At 34.9% G+C, this 21,155-nt stretch overlaps 1 protein-coding gene across 1 annotated transcript in view; it reads left to right on the top strand.

Annotated features, from left to right (window-relative positions):
- Window positions 1-21,155, top strand: part of CCDC141 (coiled-coil domain containing 141) — a 160,744-nt gene that overhangs the window by 118,969 nt on the left and 20,620 nt on the right. The window contains exons 15-20 of the mRNA XM_015596455.2: window positions 3,586-3,765; window positions 8,285-8,464; window positions 9,281-9,406; window positions 11,109-11,297; window positions 12,125-12,304; window positions 14,029-14,178. Of these exons, the coding sequence (XP_015451941.1) occupies window positions 3,586-3,765; window positions 8,285-8,464; window positions 9,281-9,406; window positions 11,109-11,297; window positions 12,125-12,304; window positions 14,029-14,178 (1,005 nt within the window). The remainder of the gene's footprint in view (window positions 1-3,585; window positions 3,766-8,284; window positions 8,465-9,280; window positions 9,407-11,108; window positions 11,298-12,124; window positions 12,305-14,028; window positions 14,179-21,155) is intronic.

The raw sequence follows: 21,155 nt of genomic DNA, 5'->3' as shown, positions 1-21,155 counted from the left end.
CCAATACTAGATCAATCCAACACTTTGGTTTACTCAGCTTTTCTTTCCAAGCTTCCAGATGCTCCTGCAGAAAATCATACAATTGCGCTGACTGGCACTGTTACAAATTTATAGGTCTCTGCCTCAGCTGGGTCCCCTATATGCTCCTTAGTTGGAGCCCATTCAGTAGCGATTCTCAAACATCTTACCCCAGTTTCCATACTTTAAGCTCAGCTGATGCCCTTACTTCAAATGTGATTGAAAACAAACAAACAAAAAAATGAAGCCATTGAGGCTAACTTACTTGACTTGCGAACCAATTGATATGTTCACCCGTCCTCCACTGTCACCAATAAAGTGAAGTCCCTACTCCTGTCCAGAACTAATCAGAAATCAACGCTTCCCTGTATGCTCCCACATCCTTCAAATTCTAGCTCCAACAACCTCCTCTAATTTTTCAGATTTGCTTTTTCCATTGCTTCCTCGCCTTTGGTTTACAGTTATGCCCAAATAGTCCTGTCTTCTACATGCTCATCCTCCCCAGTACTCATCCATGGCAGTTTAAACCTTTTCAATCCTGCAGTCTACCACCTCTTCACTCCACTGAAAATATTCTTATAAGCTACTTACTGTTTGACAAATGAAATGGTATATTTTCAGGCTTCACCCTGCTTAATCTCTCTGCCACATTCATTTAATCCAGTTATTCTTACCTCCTTTGGCTTAAAAAACTTATTGAGGTATAATGTGTATAACATACAATTCACCTATTTTGGAGTACAATAATTTTTAGTATACTTTTTAAGTTGTGCAACCACCATTGCACTCCAGTTTTAGCATATTTCCATCACCCCAAAAGGAACACTTGTGCACATTTTTAGTCAATCCTGGTTTCTACTCCAACCTCAGGCAAGCACTCATCTGCTTTCTATCTATAGATTTGCCTTATTTGGGCATTTCACATAAATGGAATCATTTTGTCTACTTCTTTATCTGTTCCTTCTCCTTTTCCCTAATTCATTTCTCTGTTTCTATGGTATGATAAGGTCATAATTCTTGCCAGTGCTCTTTCTTTTGTTCATTCTACACTCTTTTCCTACAAAAATTGCACACATTCCCACCTGTGGTTTCAATTCACCAATAACTCAGAAATGGTCCCTCAGCCCCAACACCTCTAAGCTCCAGACCAATGCTTTCAATTTTCAGTCATACTAATTACCTGCGTATCTTGTGGGCTCCTATAATGCAGCAAAACACACTGGTTATCTTTTCTTCAAACATGTTTTCCTTCTGTATTTTGGTGGTGGGTTAATAACCCACCTTTCAGAAGTCCTATGTAGGAGCTTCAAAGTCTTTTCCAAGCCCTCCCTCAGTGCTTCTTATTCCTGATCTCATTTAATCTTTACAACACCTCTATTAGTTACTATTAACTCCATTTTACAAACGAAAGAGAGTGAGGCTCTGAGAAGTTACATATGTAAGATTAAGCAACTAATAAACATTAAAGCTGACATTTAATCCTCAGTCTCCTCCCTTTTGCTTTTTCCTTTTTGAAAGGCCATGCTATCCTGTGTCTTTCTATAGAGACAACCTAGAAGATTTCTGAATTCCCTTTCCTCTTCATTTGCACCATCTCTTCCTCTGTTCAGGTCCTCATCTCTTGCCAAGTTTAAAGAAGTCACCTATGCCTGTTCTGTTTGCCTCCTATAAATCTCTCCTTCACTCCTCCTTTCAAAAAATGGTCATTCTAAAGCAAATCTAATAATGTTACCTCCTGAAATTCAGTTAATTTGACAAATGTCATTTGCGAAGCAAGGTACAAATAACTTTCACTAAAAATGGATTAAGTATTAAAGTTTATCATTAATTCACTTTAAAAATAAGTTGATACAGATTCAAGGGAATTCTTATAATTATATCATTCTTATTTGCATTCAAGGAGGCTTTTTCAAACAGTTGGAAAAAGAGGATGAATTAAAGTTTATGTTTTGAGAATTGCACATAACTGAATGCCTATCGAATTGACACCTCAACCTGTAGTACACAGTCCTGTTGAAATACTGATGGTTGTCATGCTGATTCTGAGTCACTGTGATAGCTATAAGTTGTTTCAAACTAATGGGAATCTGTCACATCATGTTGGTTACAGTAGAAAACAAGTTGAAACCTGCTGGTGGGTTTTATTCCAGCATAATTGTCCTTCTCATCTCTTCTTCCTACTCAGCTTGTGCAACCTGAACTTCACCCACACAATCAGATCATTTATCGTACTCTCAACCAGCCAGTGGTTTCATACTAGTGCCTTCATATATGCTATTCCTTCCACCTCACTCTGGACAATTCCGAAAGACACAAATCAATGTCACCTCCTTTGGGAAGTCCTCTGTTTATTCGATGTAGAGTTGATGATCTCTTCTCAGTGTGCCCAAAACATTGTGTGTATACTTTTCCTTGTGTTGCAATAATTTGCTTTTGGTTCTTTTTCTTCCAGAACTATTTTAGAAACCCAAGGAAATAAATGCTTAATTCTTACCAGGAAATTTTAGAGGGCTCCATAGAGGAGGTAGATTTTTAACTAGCCCAATATCCCCAGTGAGTAGGAGAAAAGATTGAGAAAAGATTATTCTGGGCTGAGGAAACAAGTATCAACAAAACAAGTCCATGAATAAATAGAAAATGAGAAATGAGGAAGGAACTTCTATTTCTAAGCAGCATTTACATACTCTCCTATTAAGTTCATTTAAATTAATAATGTTGTTAAAATATTTAAAACACAGTGAATAACCATTGCCTGAAATGTCTCACCCTGTTTAGATTGCTTTTGGTAGTTATGAACTCCTTGAGTCTTGTCCTATTGGTTATTAAGTATTGTTCAAAATGCATAAAAAACTTGTGTCAAAATTTTTGTACTATTTCTACATCAGCCAATTATATGTTCATCTATACTATTACAGGCATATTTGGTTTTATGTAAGCTCTGTTCAAAGAGAATGATTGAAAATAATTTAGCACTGCTTACATTGGTTAGCAAATAAAAAAAATATATAATTCTAAGGAGATAAAGTAATGTATCTCAGTAAGATTAGTTTATTGTACAGAAAATAGTAATTATTTGTATTCTTGTTCTGGCTTATCACTGATTAGAAGCAAATTGTGATTTACTAATAATTTTACACTGACTTACATTTCTTTCTGATTTATATTCCTTGATTGTGTATGTGTATATATATGTTTTTTTCTTCTGAAATATAAAATTCAGCTTTAAATGGCAACATACTGGTACTTGATATAAATTGTCCCCAATTGCAAAACATGCATATGTATAATACATAAATATGATTTTGGCTATAGTAAGTAGGTATTATAGATAATAAATGTGTCAGCTCAATTTACTACCCAGTGATTGTCCTGTCTGTCAACAACCTAATTATATTTTTACAACTTTTTAGTAAATTGACAATATTAAATAATTACTTAAAGAATTCTGAAACGTAGTTTCCACTTAATTTTTATGTAGGCTTTTAGGAAGGGGGAATCTAGTGTCATTTTTCTTTAGAAATGTTTTTAAGCATCCTCAACTTTCCTTTATGCTCTCCTTATTTTTAGGTAGAGGAGCACTGTCAGAGCCTAAAGCAGTTTTACCAAGATGAAAACCCACAGAAGGAAGAGGATCTTGCTGAAGCCAAGCATTGGTCTGACTCAGCCGAGAAGCAGTGGCAGCTCTTTTTAAAGAGAAGTTTTTTAACTCAAGACCTTGGGCTTGAGTTCCTTAATTTAATAAATATGGTGAGAATAACACTGAGTCACAAATTCTGCAATGATCACTTGTCAAAGTCAAAATTACAAATTCAAAAGTTCAACTGTTAATTAATCAGCAGTGTAGATTTAGAAAGTTCTTTTTAGATTTATTTAACCTAGAAGAGTCCTGAAGCCCAGCATTTACATGTTTATTTAGTCCTAGACTTCTTGTCAGTTTAAAACATGGAGGTTATTTTGACTAGTAAGTAGAAAGGGGGACTATGATCCAAGTGCATTTTTATTATTACATGGACGTTCACCCAAAAGTTCTAAGCTATGTTGACAGCATGCAACAAGGGCCTTACAAAATGTCCAGGGGCTGAAGACAATGTCTAGAATGAATCTTCATTTTGAAGAATTTCTTACTATAGAAGATCTTTTTATAGTAAAGCTCCATTATATTTAGAAATGTTGTCCACTTAGTTGTCCACTTATATCTGTAAAATATTTTAGAATACTTATATCAACCTCTGACCCATATAAAGTTCTCTACAGAATTCTTAAAAGATGGCTAATCCACCTCTCCATCAGTATTTCAAGTGTCTTCCTAATGAAACTGCTCATTTCAGTGTTTTTTAACACTGGCTCTTAGGACAAAAAAAAATTAATGTTAAGTCAAATATGTCTTCTGGTTCTAACGCTCTGTAGCTACAAGGCAGGGAAAAGTATTCATATTTTATTCTTCTTACACGTGAAAGTTCTTCAAACATTGAAAATGGTTTCTATATCTAATCTGATTAATTTCTGCAGCTAACACATGCAAATCCTTTCTATTATTTACGAGGTAGCTTTATTTCTCTCTCTACTCTGATCCTCCCTCCCAGAATTTTCAGTAGTTTGTCAAAATCATTCATAAAATGTAACCAAAAAGCAAAGTGTAACTTTAACACAGAGAACAACAAAGTGGACATCATTCTTTACTAATGAGATCTAAGATTATGTAAGCATTTTTAGCCATGACTTCACTCTGCTGGTTTATATTAAGCTTGTGATTGAAACGCTGATACATTTTTACTATAATTTCTGCCAAGCTAGGTCTCTCTCATCTTATATCTGTGTCAACTACTTATCTTTGACATATAAATGTGGGTCTTTATATTCCTGCTTAATGTCATTTTGTTAACTTCACCCATGATTCTATTTTGTCAAACTAATTTTGGACCTGCTACCTACTATATCAACCCTCATTCCTGGGTTTAATTCTATACATTGATAAGGAAATCTTCTATGGCTACAATTTGATAATTAATAAAAGTGTCTAAGAGGAAGTTTGACATCCTAAGCCATTAAGCAATTAGTGGATTAACCAGTTTTTGAAACAATCATGGATGCTCCAAGTGGTACTTTAATTCAACCATGATTTCACAACCTTTTTCTTGTCTATAATTGGAGACACTGCTCAAAGGGAGGTCTGTGTACCTAGTAACCTATGAATTACATACATATAATTTGACAGAAATCAGGTAGACTCCTCGTGATAAAGGGATTCTTTCCGAAGTGATCGCAAAATGCTTGATTAATGATGAACTTACTGCACTGGCTTTCATTGTAAAGCTTTCTCATCTGTAAATTATGTAGCCCATCCTTTCCCCCCTTTGAAAGTCAAAGTATTTTTCTTTCTCTAATTTTCTGGCCCTTCTCCTATTTTCTGTAGATTTGCAAAGATAACTGACATCTGCAATTTTCTCAGTACTCTGAGATGTGATTAATCTCAGTCTGGAGCCTGAATTCATTTGGAAGAGTTAGGTTCTGTCTAACTACTCTCAGCTACTTTGAGCTGCAATTTTCTCTTTATCTGCTTTGTTTCAACCTTTGTTTTTTGAAAACCATTCTTATTAAATCTATGTGAAAACAAAATATACATTAAACAGTTCTAATTTACTTAATACTACTTTTAAGCATACAAAGAAACTTGCTAAGCAATTTGCCCATGTTTTTATGTTATACAGGCGCTTATTGTAAAAAATAATTAAGTTATTTTTCATTTGGAATATTTATAACTTGTATTTTCTACCATCTATGTATGTGTATCTATCTATCTATCTTTTACATTTTTACTTTATTCAGTATATAGTATTCCATCTCTTGATTGTGTACTTCTCTAACTTGCACTCATAAGGGAATTAAATATTTGCAAACTACATTTTTGCCTATTTTTTATTACTAATTTCATTTCAGAATTTTTATTTTTCGTTTCTGAAACTTCCAGTTGGCTCTTTTTTATTAGATTTCAGTTGCTGATGAAATTCTCTTTCTCATCCTCTCTTTCTCCACTTTTGCTATGCTTATTTGACCATATTAATCATGGGCATTTTAAAGTGTGTGTCAGCTAATTCCTATATCTGGATCTGAAGTTATTTTAATTATCTACTTTTTCTCTTGGTTTTCAGTCATGTAGTCAGTCCTGTCTTGGCAGTATTCATGAATATTTATCAAACGTCAGGCATTATGTATAAAAACTCCATACCTTATCCCAAGGTCTTTACCACTGTCATATGATAAATTCCTCCTTGTTAATAAGAATTAAAGTCCACATAATAGTTAACTTTATTAGTTCAGCAGCATTCTGAGATAGGATTTTATTGGTAAAGCAAGTGAAACACATTTTTTTATTCTCTTCATATCTTTTGGATCATTAGGCTTTTAAACAAACATCAATGTTGAGATGTGGTCACCAGTTTGGTTGTTAAGAAGGAAGTCCAGCTGGCATTTTCTGCTAACCATTCTGCTCTTGATTGGATTGCCACAGCTCATATTTTCAAGTTTGAAACTGAAATTTTTCAGTTCATCTAAAAATCATCAGGACTGGAGAAGCTGATTTAAGTGAGAAATCTGGCACACATCTTAATAAAAGCACTAATTTGCTAATTTATAGAGGCGAATACCAAGAATGCTATCTGGGATACTGCCTTCCTATTATCAAGGTACCTAGAAAGCAAGACATCAGAAGATCATTGTGCTGAATCTAAATAGAAAATGGATAATTTAATGCCATATTAGACCAGATTATGGCAAATTTTTCATGCGCTTACACAGAAACAGAATGAATAGTGTGTTTACTAACTAAACCTCGGGCAAATTATTTAATCTTCCTGAATGGTCAAAATACTTAAATCTGCCAAATACATAATTACTCTTTTTGGATCCTGCTAGCTAGACATCAACAAATTCTGCTATAGCTCTCCCTTTTCTAGATCTCACTCAGATCATCATACTCTGCTGATTGTACTTGTCATTGGCATGCTGCAATTTCCATGTTTATGTTAAATTGTATTTTACCTTTTGATTAATAGTTTCTTAATAATATGTGAAAGATACCCTAAATTTATTTACAGCATAGATAAAAATTATGATTTAGGGTGGATCCTGATGAAATTTTCTAATATCTTTCAAAATATATATAATCTTCTTAATCATAATTACAGAATATGTCATTTTATTTCTACATCCCCAAATTCATGGGAGGAATCTCATTTAGAACCTGCAACTAATTGACATTTTATAATGTCAAAGTTAATATAAAATATAAATATACAATATTAATGTGATTTGAAATAATTTAAAAACAAGATAGCCTATTATTTAAAATATCTTGTTACATATTTATGACATTGTCTTCAGACCACAATTTAAAAGGTCCCTTTTAGATACTTAGTTGTCATTGTCATTATAGAAATCCATATGTACATTTGCTCCTTAGAAATTCAAGGATTTATTGATAAATGCTGGCCATCAAAGTAAAAACTTTTGTTTTGCCAGACAAATATTCTACATTTTTTTATGTTTGCACATAAAATAGCACAAAGTCTTACTCTTTACCTTTCTTATCCATCTGCCTCCAATTGAATTCTCCCTTGTGTAAAACCATTGTTTGAAGGATTTCAAATTAGTCAGCTAGAACATATAGAAGTTCAGAAAGGAAGTTTTAAAATTAGATATTGTGCTTCTGTTACACGGTAGAGATACAAATATAAAGATATATAGATGCACGTTTTAGTTTCTACAAAAAGGAGGAACTTGAGGAACTGCTCACAAGGGCAACTGGTTGTAATATATACAATGGGATGGTTTAAAAAAAAAAAAAATGGCCCAGAACAATCTGCCCTGTCATATTCCCTGATCCTGAGATTTTGACATCTGCTATTGGGTGTGTTAAAATGAAAGATAGAATACAGTTTAAAACTTATGCATTAAAATCTTGCCTTTAATATTTCTGGATCCCATTGCTCATTCAATCACCCCCTCAAGCTGCAGGAAATAACCAGACAATAGCAGAGGACTCAAATACCACTGGGGTCTTGAAGAACCCAGGACTGATGTTTGAGTATGGAACATGGGTTCTTAGAGCCTAGCTGTTCATCTACACAGGCATTTCTGATTTATTTTCATATCAGAACCATGCTCTGCTTTGGTTGTGATCTATTTTGGTTTTCTCCTAGAATATTAAATGCAAAATGTTGTATTTCTTCAGAAAGAAAAGCCATTATATGGATTGTTAATTTAACAGGCAAAAGAGAATGAAATATTAAGTGTGAAAAATAAAGTCCACATTATGGAGAATGCTATGGAAAGCCAAAAGGCAGAAAGGGAAGAACTCAGCCTCCTTCGGATGGCACGGCAACTTGAAGCCACTGCAAGCAAGCCTGTGAAACAGCAGTGGGGCACATTCAAAGAGCAACTTAGAAAGGTGAGGGAATATGCAATGGGTATTATTCAGTCTCATAAACAATGGGTTCCCAACCCCCGGGCCGCGGACCAGTACCTCTCCCTGGCCTATTACGAACTGGGCCGCACAGCAGGAGGTGAGTGGTGGGAGAGCTAGTGAAGCTTCATCTGTATTTGCAGCCCCTCCCCAATGCTAGCATTACCCCCTCAGCTCCACCTCAGATCATCGAGCATTAGATTCCCATAAGAGCACCAGTCCTTGGGGCCAAAATGGTTGGGGATCACAGTTACTAAGGAATGAAATTCTAACACATGGTAGAACATGAAAGAATCTTGAAAACATTATGCTAAGTGAAATAAGCCAGATGCAAAAGGATAAATATTATGATTCCACTTACATGAAGTACTTAGAGTAGTCAAATTCATAGAGAAAGCAGAATAGAGGTTATCAGGGACTGAGGGGAGGGGAAATGGAAATTAGTGTTTAATGGGTACAGAGTTACAGTTAGAGATGACAACAAAATTCTGGAGATGAATGATGGTGATGGTTTCCCACCAATATGAATATACTGATGCCACTGAGCTGCACACTTAAACATGATTAAAATCCTAAAACTTATTATGCTTATTTTACCACAATAAAACTAGAAAAGGTAATGGAAACTCAATGTACTTTTGTTCATTGGTGGTTTAGAACCATGAGGTCACTTGAGGTGATGAGTGTTTTCATGGGAATTGAAAAGTTTGATAACACACCATGTCATCACTGGAATGATCATAACATATTTACTAGTGGTGCAAAGAAAACATACACCTAACCATCCAATGTTTATTTCAGACTACTCACAACTTAAAACTTCTTCAGGAAGCACTTATGTCTGTGACTGCACTTGACCTTGGAGGGAGCCTCCAGACCATTTTAGGTCTACGGAAAAAATGGAATGCAATGAAGGCTCAGTTCCAGGTGAAGAAACAAACTGATGAACTTGGGTGAATGGAAAAACATTTTTAACTGCTTGGTTGCAATTTACCTAATTAATTTTAGCAGACTAGTGAATTACTATTTTTTAAACTAAAATATTGCTTGTCTAAAAATCCACTTTAAAAAAACACATTTTTCATACTGTTTTTCTGCGCCATTATGTATTAGATGATAAATATTAGGGCTGCAAAATGTTCTTAAAGTAGTCTTAGATTATTTTAATTTATATTAAATTAGTACCTTATCAATGTATTCCTCATATATATTCATTCTAATCACTTTCTTAAGGAATATAGATGTGTTTTTAGATCAAATCATCTCAGAATAAGGATGAGCAACCTCTGACACAAAGGCTCTGCTGCCCTCAGCCCCAGAAATGACCACTGTGATGTTACTGTCCCCACTGATTGGCACCCCAGGTTCATACCACCCTCTCAGGAATTTTGCTTTGTTCTCCTATTTTCCCTGTCAGAAAGCCCTCAGGATATGAGAGATAAAACCATCATCAGTCATGTTCAGAGCCTCTGACTGCTAATGCATTCCATACTCCCCACTTCCTGCTGCTCCTAAACTTGACACCACTGACAAAAATGGTTGCTAGTCTTATCCTCCTGCCCGGATTCTTGTTCTTTTCAGGAAAGTTAAAGTATCTGTGTTTCTATTTGTCACTACTTTGTAAGTATTGGCTTTAAAGAATCCCAGAATCAGAAAACTAAAGATTCTTTTAGGGAATATTTAACTTAGGTTCCTTTGAGACAAACCAGTGTCATATATAATCACCCCACCCAGCACCCAACACAAAACACACATCATTATAGTCCCCAGTGAACTCTTTCCTCCACACTCGTAGAAAATTCAATTAGCCTACATGTTAGGTTTATTGACATACCCTATGCTTATTTGCATTTCATGTGTGCTCATGTGCGTGTTCCCCTACACATGTGTGAGTATGTGTATGTGTAAAATCCTCTAAATTAGGGACTGTATAGCTTCTTTAGCCCTGTCACTATGACGTGCATATATTTGATGCCCACATGCTTGATTTCCAGTAGCTTCCTCTTTGAGTTGTCCACCCTTTGCAAATTTTACCTCAGGATCTGGATTTCTATGAGAGATATCTGAGTAGTACTAGATAAAAGAGAAGATGGTTTATCCCTCCCTACGTGTGGTAGCTATTTGTGGATTCTGAGATGACCACTTTTAAAGCAACAACGTAGCTACTGTTCTGCTCAGCTGTGGTTCATTCTGATCATTCTTTTATCACAGAGGAAAAGCAATACACTTGTCTTTTCTTGGTGTCCTTACCATACCACCTGATTCTAGTCTGTATTAAATATCAGAGATGATCAAACCTTTATAAAATATCTGAAATACCATTACTTAACAGATGACTAGAATATTTGGTGTGCTATAGAAATACATGATTTTGCATTTTACCACCTAACTTCAAAGTACTTATTTTGCATTGCTTATAATTAAAATTTTTTCTGAGAATATAGGAATGAACTAATGTATCCTTAGTATTAAGCAGAATGCCTGGATTTGCAGAGGTGGAAGTGAGGCTCATAACAAGTTTTTGTTAAATGAAAGAATGATTGGTTACTTACATCTTTATATGCTTTTAACTTTGTAAAGTTAAAAGCTCTAAAAGCTGGAATCTTTTTTACTACTTTCAACATTTTAGCAACTGAATGATGAGGTTCAGTACATTATAAAAGAATCAGAAGAGCTAAGTTGCAAAGGTGTCCCTGTGAAAGAGAAGTCTCAACAGCTGAAGGACCTCATTCATCTCCATCAAAAACAGAAAGAGAGAATCCAAGACTACGAGGACATCCTGTATAAGACAGTCCAGTTCCACCGAGTCAAGGAAGAGGTAAGACTTGTCATAGATATCTGGAAGACACAAAGTCTTAAACTTTGAAATTAAATATAAATTATTATATAATAAATAAAAGTCAAATTGCTTATTAGAATCTTTTCACAATCTGGCCTTAAAGTTTTCTCTCACTCTACCTCTATCCTCCCTTACATTTTAGCCAAACAGCTCTTTTTGGTCCCTCAAAGATGGCACACATATTCCTAACACCTTGACTCTCAGGCTGCCATTACCGGACAGGTCCTTTTCTCCATTCTCCAGTCTAGATCCTGTCTCTCCTTCCAACAATCCTATCTCATTTGGAGTGATTTTCTTCTCTTCTTAATTTCTAGAACTCTCATTGTTTATCCCACTCATCTGTCATTTTAGCATCTTGATTCTTCATTACTCGCCCCGCAACTTAACTGTAAGCTCTTTGAGAGAAAACAAATTCATTTTTTTTGTATCTCGAGTACCTAACATCATAGAGTGCTCAGTAAAAATTCAGTTATTAGCTTCTATTAACAGAAAATGGAGATGTATTGATATCCCTTTAAAATGGCCTCTGAATTTACTCAGATCATAGACCTAGATCTCGCTTAAGTTTTAGATTATGATCAAAAAGTGTTTTCTTCTTTAATAGAACTGACAACATTAACTCTTCAATACTACCCTATTCATTTGCAGCATTGCAACTCTTATTTGGCCATAACACTGATAATTATAGATGGGCTTGGTGGCATTTTTGCCAGCTAATAAAATATGTTAAAGGAAATAGGCTTCCAAAAAATCCATCTTCATAAAAATATGAAACTCAAGTTAATTGTTAATGCCCTATATTCCAGCTGGAACATCTCTTCAAATCAAGAGGACTGGAGTTTCTAGAACAGCCAAAGGAACTGGATAATGCTCACGATGCCCAGGTTCACCTCAGTCGCTCTCAGGAAAAGCGGGCACATATAGACCATCTCCACAGATTGGCCCTTTCCCTGGGAGTGAACATCATCTCATCAGTGCAGCAGCCTGTAAGCAACTCAGAACATCATCCTTCATACCTAATTATAGCGGGAGTTGGGCTATAATAGGGAAGAAACCAGGCAGATTGCCTAGTACATGTTAAATTAAAAGATACATTAAACCATTCCCTATAACAAAAGAAAAACATTTTAAGGAGGGAAAAAAACCCTGAAAATCTGATTATAAAAGTCTTATTTGATACATCTATTGTCGAGCTAATTAAAAAATTGTAGAGATGTGTCATCTAATACAGCAGTCGGTTTTTCAAATGTGCCTGATGCAGCTAAGGAACTAAACTTTTAATTTTATTTAACTTTAAATGGAAATTGACACTCAGTGTAGTTATTGGAAAACTTTTAAGTATGTTCAGAACAACTTGGATATGGGAAGCTACATTTTAAACAATAAATTCTATGAAATTTAAATACAGTTCAAGTATTTCTGATAGAAACTTAGTAATAATTGAGATGTGCTGTAAACATGAAATATCAGATTAGCACTAAAAAAAACCTTGTTAATTTTTTAAATATTTCCTTACATGGTAAAAATTTGATATTTGGACATATTTGATTAAACTATATTATAAAAAATAATTTCACCTGTTTCTTTTTTAATTTTTAATGTGACTACTAAAAATTTTAAAATTATTTATGTTGCCCATGCTTTATTTCTTGAGCAATACAGCTTAAGCATTTCAAATTTGGATAGATGATCCCAGAGATCATCTATCCCAGGACACTCATTTTATAGATGAAGAATTTGAGGCCCAGCGAAGCTGCTTTATCCATAAAAAGACAAAATGAAAGAGCCTCCTGATAGAGAACAAAGGCTCTTGGTACCGGTCATTGGATCTGCTTTATTCCACTGAAATGATCTTAACAAAGGAGTCTAAAACACAAAAAAAGTAATTCCAAATCAAATTTTCATAAATAACACATTTGGACTCTGATTTAAAAAATATATATATATCCTTCTCTAAATTCCTAATTTGAGGGGAGAAATGATTATGTTTATTCTATCAAATATGTATAACATTAATAAAATCATAATGGCCAATTTTATTTTAAAGTCTATTTAAAATATCCACTAAACTATGTGGAGTGCACTGAACCTAAAGTATTTTTAATTGAAAGACATAGAAATACAAAATACCTGTCACCGTTAATAGAATATATTTTTTCTAAGAAGAAGCTTTCTTTTTAAAGAGCTTTATTTTATTAGTAAATTTAAATAGAAAAAAAAAAAAACCTAAGACATCTCACTTTGCACAAGTAATGTAAATTGTTCTCCAATTGTGTCTGGCCTTGGCCTCAGCAGCCCTCTTCTGAGTGGAGATTGGAGGACTTGCATAATGAACCTGAGGTTAAGCCCGAGTTGACAGGAAAATTATAGTGCAGAAGCTGAATTTTTCTAATGCATATTTTATGCCTTTTGAAGTAAAAATTATACCTTATAATGAATAGTGTCTCTGAGGAGTTGGGTGTGATGAGCAGATCTTCAAAACTGAAGTTTCAAGATTGAAAATACAACAGTTTGCCTTTCTCATCATGTTGGGTGTCTGGCTTCTTTCTGAAATCATTATATTCAAATGTGCTTAAGGTAAAAAAAAAAAAAAATCAGACTGTTGTTTTAGACGTCATTTATGTATTTCATAATGCAGATAAATAGCATATTTGTCTCATTGCTGTTTTGCCCATTTCCTTTGTCACTTTCACATCTCTTTCATTTTTAGAACTGCTCTAATGTGTCTGCAAAGAGCCTACAGCAACAGCTGGATATCCTTGATGGGGAGAGTGTGAACTGGCACACCAAAGCCAGAGAGTATGAGCGGACCCTGACATGCAGCATGGAGTACTGTACCACGAGGGATGAGATAAATGAGGTTGGTGGCACGAGTGACACATTGCCAAAAGCCTCTCTGAACCTAAATTGTGTATCTAAATGTCTATGCATGTGCACATGCACACACATGCGAGACTCAGACTTGTTTTTCACCCTTGACCTTTAGTCCACAGAGCAATGGCCTCAGGGATCAGAAAGTTTGAGTAAACTTCAAGCTCCCAAACTTGTTGAAGTCAGTGCATTGTCAATGCATAGAAAAACCTAGAGTGTAGTATTACTGTTTATCATATGCTTTTTTTCTCCCCCCACTCAAACCCTTATAGCAGTCATTTACTTGAGCGATTATAGCCTGTCAGGACAGAAAGGGTGACAGTGTCCCTTTGCAGCCAGCAATAGCCTGCTGAGATTCTATTTAAGTACCACTGACTCACAGTGAAGGGATGCTAAGGACTAGGCTTTTTGCCTCAGAGGCCCAGACACATACTGGGCTACAACTATCACCTTTCCCTAGTCAAACTTTCCTTTCAAGGGTCCCAATTCTTGACTAGGAATTGACAGTAGCACACAAGGTACCATAATTACAGATTTATCCCCACTTAGAGTGCAACGTTTCTGAGTCCATCAGTCACAAATCTATTAGGAAAGAGGGTAGGAGGAGAAGGAATGGGTAAACCTTCTTGAATGTTCTGTTAATGACCAATTTATACAATCTAGGCCCAACACATGCCAAATATTATCAAACATTAGAGCATGCATTAAAGTTTGAGTAACTAAACTTAAACATGGTCTAGCTCTGAAGTGTCCTTTCCTGCAGGTCACACTTTCATAGACCACAGCCAAGGGCAGGAGGGAAGCACGGCTAGGAGGAAACAAGAGGAGGAGAGAGCAGACGATGCCGCTTGGATCCCATTCAACAGGAGGGAAGCACAAACTAACATCAGCAGCAATTTTTATTTTAGCAATGAGCTGTAGGACTGTAGAGTTTCTGCTCAGTCTGTGTTCCAGGGAATCATTCTGGGCTAGAGATTCATTAAGGAGTTAAATCTGTAGGATAGCCTGCCCTCTAGGTAGTAGAATGGCCTCTTCTGGTTCCTATACTGCAGCTAACAGCTCTTCAGTCACATCTTGGTAAGGGAAACAATCTTAAGAAGAATATTATTCTCTCCAAGACTACAAAATTTAGATTCCCAGGCATGAAAACAATTCGTTTACTATCTTTCCCAGTGTTATCTTCTTTCTGCTTCCTCCTTCTCCCTCTTCTTATTTTCTTCTCATTATTTTGTAAACTTTTGTCTTGCTGAAAATCTCTCTGCTGGCCGTGATGTTCAGCTCTCTGTTTACTGAGACCACAAGTGGAGCAGGCTAAGGCTAATTCCTAGGCCCCTGTGGTTTGGTTTCCATCTCCCTAAAGTGCTATGGCATTTATGGATTCGGGTCTCCCTGTTCAGGCCCTTCCCACAATGGTTCTATTTACAGGGGCTGCCTCGTGATGATCCTATGCTGGGAGCCAGCCTCAGCGACAACAGATGACCTTTCTAGTCATAGTAGGGATGCCCCAGGATTGTCTGTACCAAAACAGGAATGAGCAACCAGATATGTAAGGATTTGATTTAGGAATCAGATCTCACTTTAACATGATCTTAAGTATTAAAAGCTATTCTTCCCACTTGCTTCTACTTCAACTAATCTTTGATGTAGGTTACAGTTTCATATTTAAAGGATCTTTGAACCCTTTGGTCCTTTTCCCCTTTCCTGTCTTCTAAAGATTATAGCAGGCATGTCACAGTGTAGATCTACGCCCTGGACTTTTCAAACATGAGCCTAAACGGGAAAATAATCAGAAGGAATATTTTCAGTGACCTTTAGTAAAATAAAGATATGTGTGTTCTAGTTTGTATTGTAAACATCAGAGCACAAACAAGTGGCTAGATTCCAAGTGGTAATAATATTTGACACCTAGACATTTTTATTATTATCATCATTAATATTTGGTATAGATACTTAAAACATTATGTAAAATTAAAAGCAATATGTTACACTACTTTTTTTCTGTATAAAAATATAAAATCAGATGCCCCACCAGGGATCTAGACCAAGCATAGCATTTGTTTTTTTTATCTTGATTTGAAAACACACTGTTTTGTTTCTAATGTGCTAAGAGAGCATCTTAGAAATTCACAGACTCTGAGTTGAAATACATTTTGGAGAATGTCTAGCTCAACATCTCCATTTTCAGATGAGAAAACTGAGGTGTATACAATTTTCACTTGAGCAATGTGAAACAGGACTGCAGAGTCTCTGCTCATAGTGTTTCAGAGATTCAGCTTTGGACCAGAGGCTAATTAACTGGCCACAAACACACTTGTCATTTGCTAAACTCAGAGTTCACCATTCACTTGAATTTAGTTTGTTCACCCACTGCATGATCTGATGTTAAACGTATCCTTTTTCTGTGTTTTCCTCTTCTATCTTTATTTTCTAGCATATGTGTTATAAGCTGTTTATATGATCTGATATAATAGCACAGTTTATTTGGTTATTTCAAAATTTCTTTCTTGATGTTGGCATAACTAACTTACACGGTTTAAACTATACTAAAGGTCCTTAGAAAAGCACTCGGTACCTGAAGGCAAAACAAAATGAGGTGTTCTAAGTGTGACTTTTTTTTAATACGATGTGATAATTTCTTAAAGACAAAGAACCATGCTTTTTTGCCCTGATTATTTTTGGGTAAAATATTGTTTTTTCTAATTTCATATACTATATAATATGGAGAATTGAGAAATCTTATTATCTCCATGTCTATCTACTAGAAAACATAGCCTTCAGACTGCCATATTTTCTGGAGTTTTGTTTTTTTTTTCTCGCCCATTTCACACAAAGATACGTTTATATGCATGAATGTTGAATTTCACTATGTATCTTCTTGCCTGGCAATATAAATAAGTTGTTAATACACAAAGCATTACAGACATTTTCTGCCATATTGCATGACAGAACATCATTACTCATTCTTTACACATCTTCATTTAGAAATGTAATAAGTTAATACTGAGCACATTTTCTTCTTGCAATCTGACCAAAAAATTACCTTTGCATTTACATGATGTTAATGGAAATTTGTAGCTTGAGTTTCATTATGGGTCACAATTACTTTGCTGTAAAGAATAATAATGACAGAATTGGGTTGGTATCCATTTTCTCAAAATAAACTTGTAAACAGAAGCTTTCATATAATTATATTACTTTAGCCTGAAGTTTTTATACTATAGCAACATCTTACCCAGCAGGAAGGAAATATATATGGAATATATATATATTCCATATATCAGAGTGTGTGTTCTAATCACACAAATTCTTTTGTGAATTTGGATAAGTCATTCATCTGAGTTCCAGGAATACAAGGCAGATTAGAAGCAGTAAATTAGAATAGGGGAATGGTACAGCTATATACACATACACAACTATTAAATTAAACCTCCTGACATTGTATGATGCTTTGCCATTAACAAAATGACTATGGACAGTCACCAATTAGCAAGAAAGGAAGCAGGAAAAGTATACAGATGGGCAAAACACCTGATGGGGGAAGCACTATGGTATAGTACAGGTAATTATTATTATTTTCCAGATTGATAACCCTAATTTATCATTTTAAGAAAAGAACTAAATTATTGTCATTTAACATAAATCACTGTGGCTACTGTGTGCTGAGCCATAAGTATGCAAAAGTCCTCAGGAAACAGAGTCTTAGGTAAATTAAAGCCCATGGGATTTCAGTCGCAGCCACTCATTATCAGGCCCCACTGTGGGTCCATTCAATAGTATGAGTAAGAGGATAGGAATGATTATAATTTGTTCTGAAAATGTCCATCCCACAGTTAAATTATGTTAAAATATTGGTGTTTTACATCTGCAAAATGACTCTTCTTCCTAAAAAATATAGATAGCTGAAGTGTAAGATCATAGTTATCATGTTCAGAAAATAAAACTTAAATATATTATGAATGCACAAAACTTGCAGAGTGGATAAAATAGGTACTACTGAGACAAGCTGGCACCTACAATTTAAAAAGGAGCAGTTGTCTTTTCCTTCCACGGTGCCCCACTTTCCGCTGCTACAAACCTGACCTTAAGCACAGGAAGACAGCAGAGCAGTTGCCAAATGGAAGGAGGGCAAGAAAGTCTTGTCTTGAAATCTCTCCAGCACTGAGGCCTTATGTTCCACCATTAATCATTGTAACAAATCATTCCAGTTAAACTGTGAGTCTTTGGGTCCCTTCATTTCAAATGCAAACATCCCTGGGAGGTGATAACATCGCAGCTTTCCCTTAGTGAAAATGAACATCAAACGGAGATCTTTTTGTCTGGAGTGGACACAGTGGTGGGCAACAAATAAAGCTCATGAAGTGGACATTAAGAGAAATGGACTACTTGTTTCATTTTTTTGCTTCTGGCCAAACATGTGCCATAGTTCTAAAGAAAGCCTTTTGTTTTAAATGCATTTCTTTAATTTTAAAATGTCCCATGTCCTTCACATATTTAAATTGGCCTTGCCAACAACAGACTCACAAATAATTCATTCTTGTGCCAAAGCTGCCTTAACCAGCTTCATCAAGGACTACCCTTTTGCTTATTCTCAAAGAAGCTTTGTTTATTCCTAACCCTCAGAGAGAGGCTACCACTCCCTGGAAAACTTGGTGAGGATGCTCATTCTGCTAGTTACAAAAGAACTACAGTATTAAAGTCTTAATATTTTTTTTTCTAATTATAGCTATATTAACTTAGTCTGCTTATTCCATAACAAATATGGAGGAGCTGAGCAAGTGGAAAAATAGGAAAATCAAACTATTCACTGGGGGGGAAAAAAAGCTTTCTCCTTATTTTTATTTTTAACACTTTCAGAAGTTTTACGAATATGAATTATAACAACATTTAAAGATTTCAATAGGATAAACTTTATCTTGCCCCAAGCTTTGGGTGTTCTTTTGGCTTATGTGCCCCAGTGGAGCAGTTGTCTTAACCATCGTCAACATTCCCCATTGTTGACAAGCTAACTAAAGTTAGAAACAGCTGCATGAACAATGATACCACAGCCAAGCAACCATGGCACTCAATTCTTTTAAAAATATGATCACGAGTTATGTGAGTATTAGATGGGAAATTGTTTTCATATTGAAATGTCCAGGTAAGAAAATTAAGCATGGCTAGATTTTTCTGAATATCTAGTTGCTAAAGGTAGTTCATGCATGCTGCCTTCCACTTGTGTCTGCAGTGGTCCCAAATTTGAGCTTGGAAAGGCATAGGATTTAAGATGGATTTACAGTGGTTCCAAAAGAGAAAAGTGCCGGCAACTTCCTCAGAGGATCTCATGTGTCAGAAAGAAGCAGGTCCCTTTTTGTATACTCATAGTGCCATGAACATTCTTTGTCCTTATGAATCATCTTCTGTGGAAGCGCGTACATTTTGAAGCAAATAGCAATAAAAGTGCACTCGTCATTTATCAGTCTTAAATTTCTTAATGCAAAGTAGATTTAAAATTTCATGGTTTAGAAATAAGGGGTTAAGGTCCAACCTTTCTCCATTCATCACGTGGTTTTCAAATAGATGTTGATCTTTCCCATCTAAATAAATAGATGTATCACAGTAGATGTCAGGCTGATGACTGAAGTTTATAATATATATCATGTTCTAGGAAGGAAAAAAATAATATAATATTTTATTTTTTAATCGATAAATATTAGTTATAGGAAATGTTATGTCTCTCTTTGTTTCATTTTTTAATTTTAATTTTATTATAAACAGAAATTTTATTTATTGTGGTAAAATACACTAACATAAAATTTACCATCTTAATCATTTTAAGGGTACAGATCAGCGATATTATGTACATTTACATTATTATACAATCATCACCACTATTCATTTTCAGAACTTTTTCATGATCTTAATCAGAAACTCTACTCATTAAATACTAACTTCTCACATGTTTTTTAAAGATACAAGGGTCTCTGATTTCCTACAATGTAGTGATTATTATGCCCATAGATACTTTGACTTCACAGAAAACAGTTCCTTCCCAAGTTTCATGTGAATAATTCAGTATATATTCTCTTTATACAGTCTTTTTAATCTCATAAAGTTTACCTCATTTGTCTTTTCCCACTAAAATCAAGCACATGCATATTAAAACACCAAATATGAGAGAATTCAAATACTAATTATCTCATAAATATATTAACTGAATATGATCTTTTAAATATTTTTTCTGAGTTCTGATAGAGAAATAGTTTTCAAATATTGATGCTATAATTCTTTCCACTCCTTTAGAATGTAACTGATTTATCAATTTAAATGTTTAGTGTGATCTCTGTGCTTAGTTTGTAGCTTAAAACAAATATTCAGCATTTTATTTACCGTATAAAATAAACATCTCTGATTAAGTATTAGTGGATCAGGTGCAAAAATTGCATCAGTATAGTAATTTTCATGTATACAAGTCTGCCAGGGCTTTATAGATAATTGTCTCCAGGAAGTGTTGAAAGTAAGGTCAAGGTTTTGTTTTTATAATATGCAGAATTCAAAATAAGCATTTTGAGAAAGCAAGCATTTTCTAAGACGGATGTGTTTTTCTGCATTACAAGTTTAAAATCTAGCAAGCACACAGCCTTTATTCTATCCCAAACAATTTATTTGCTGTCATTAAAAAGAATTTCAATGTTTTTCTGACTTTTCTTACCATACCTTAAGTTTATCAACCATGACATTTTTCATTCTTGATGTTAAATGCTTCCATACAATCTGAGAAGATTTATGTTTTCTCTGTCCTTCTCTTTACTGATAATATAAAGAGAGAATGGCCCATCAATATGTTTATTCTTCTTGAATTTAGAGAAGAGCACAGAAATGGTGTGTTCAGTAGAACTGGACTGCTTAAAAGTTTGGTTCACTGGTAAACCTGAGCTATTTGTTCTTGAGACTCTCATAACTTAAGCCCTGTTCTCAATGTTCAGCATA

This window comes from Pteropus alecto, unplaced genomic scaffold, assembly GCF_000325575.1.
Source record: "Pteropus alecto unplaced genomic scaffold, ASM32557v1 scaffold3, whole genome shotgun sequence".
Lineage (NCBI taxonomy): Eukaryota > Metazoa > Chordata > Mammalia > Chiroptera > Pteropodidae > Pteropus > Pteropus alecto.
This window is presented reverse-complemented; position numbering and strand designations above follow the sequence as displayed.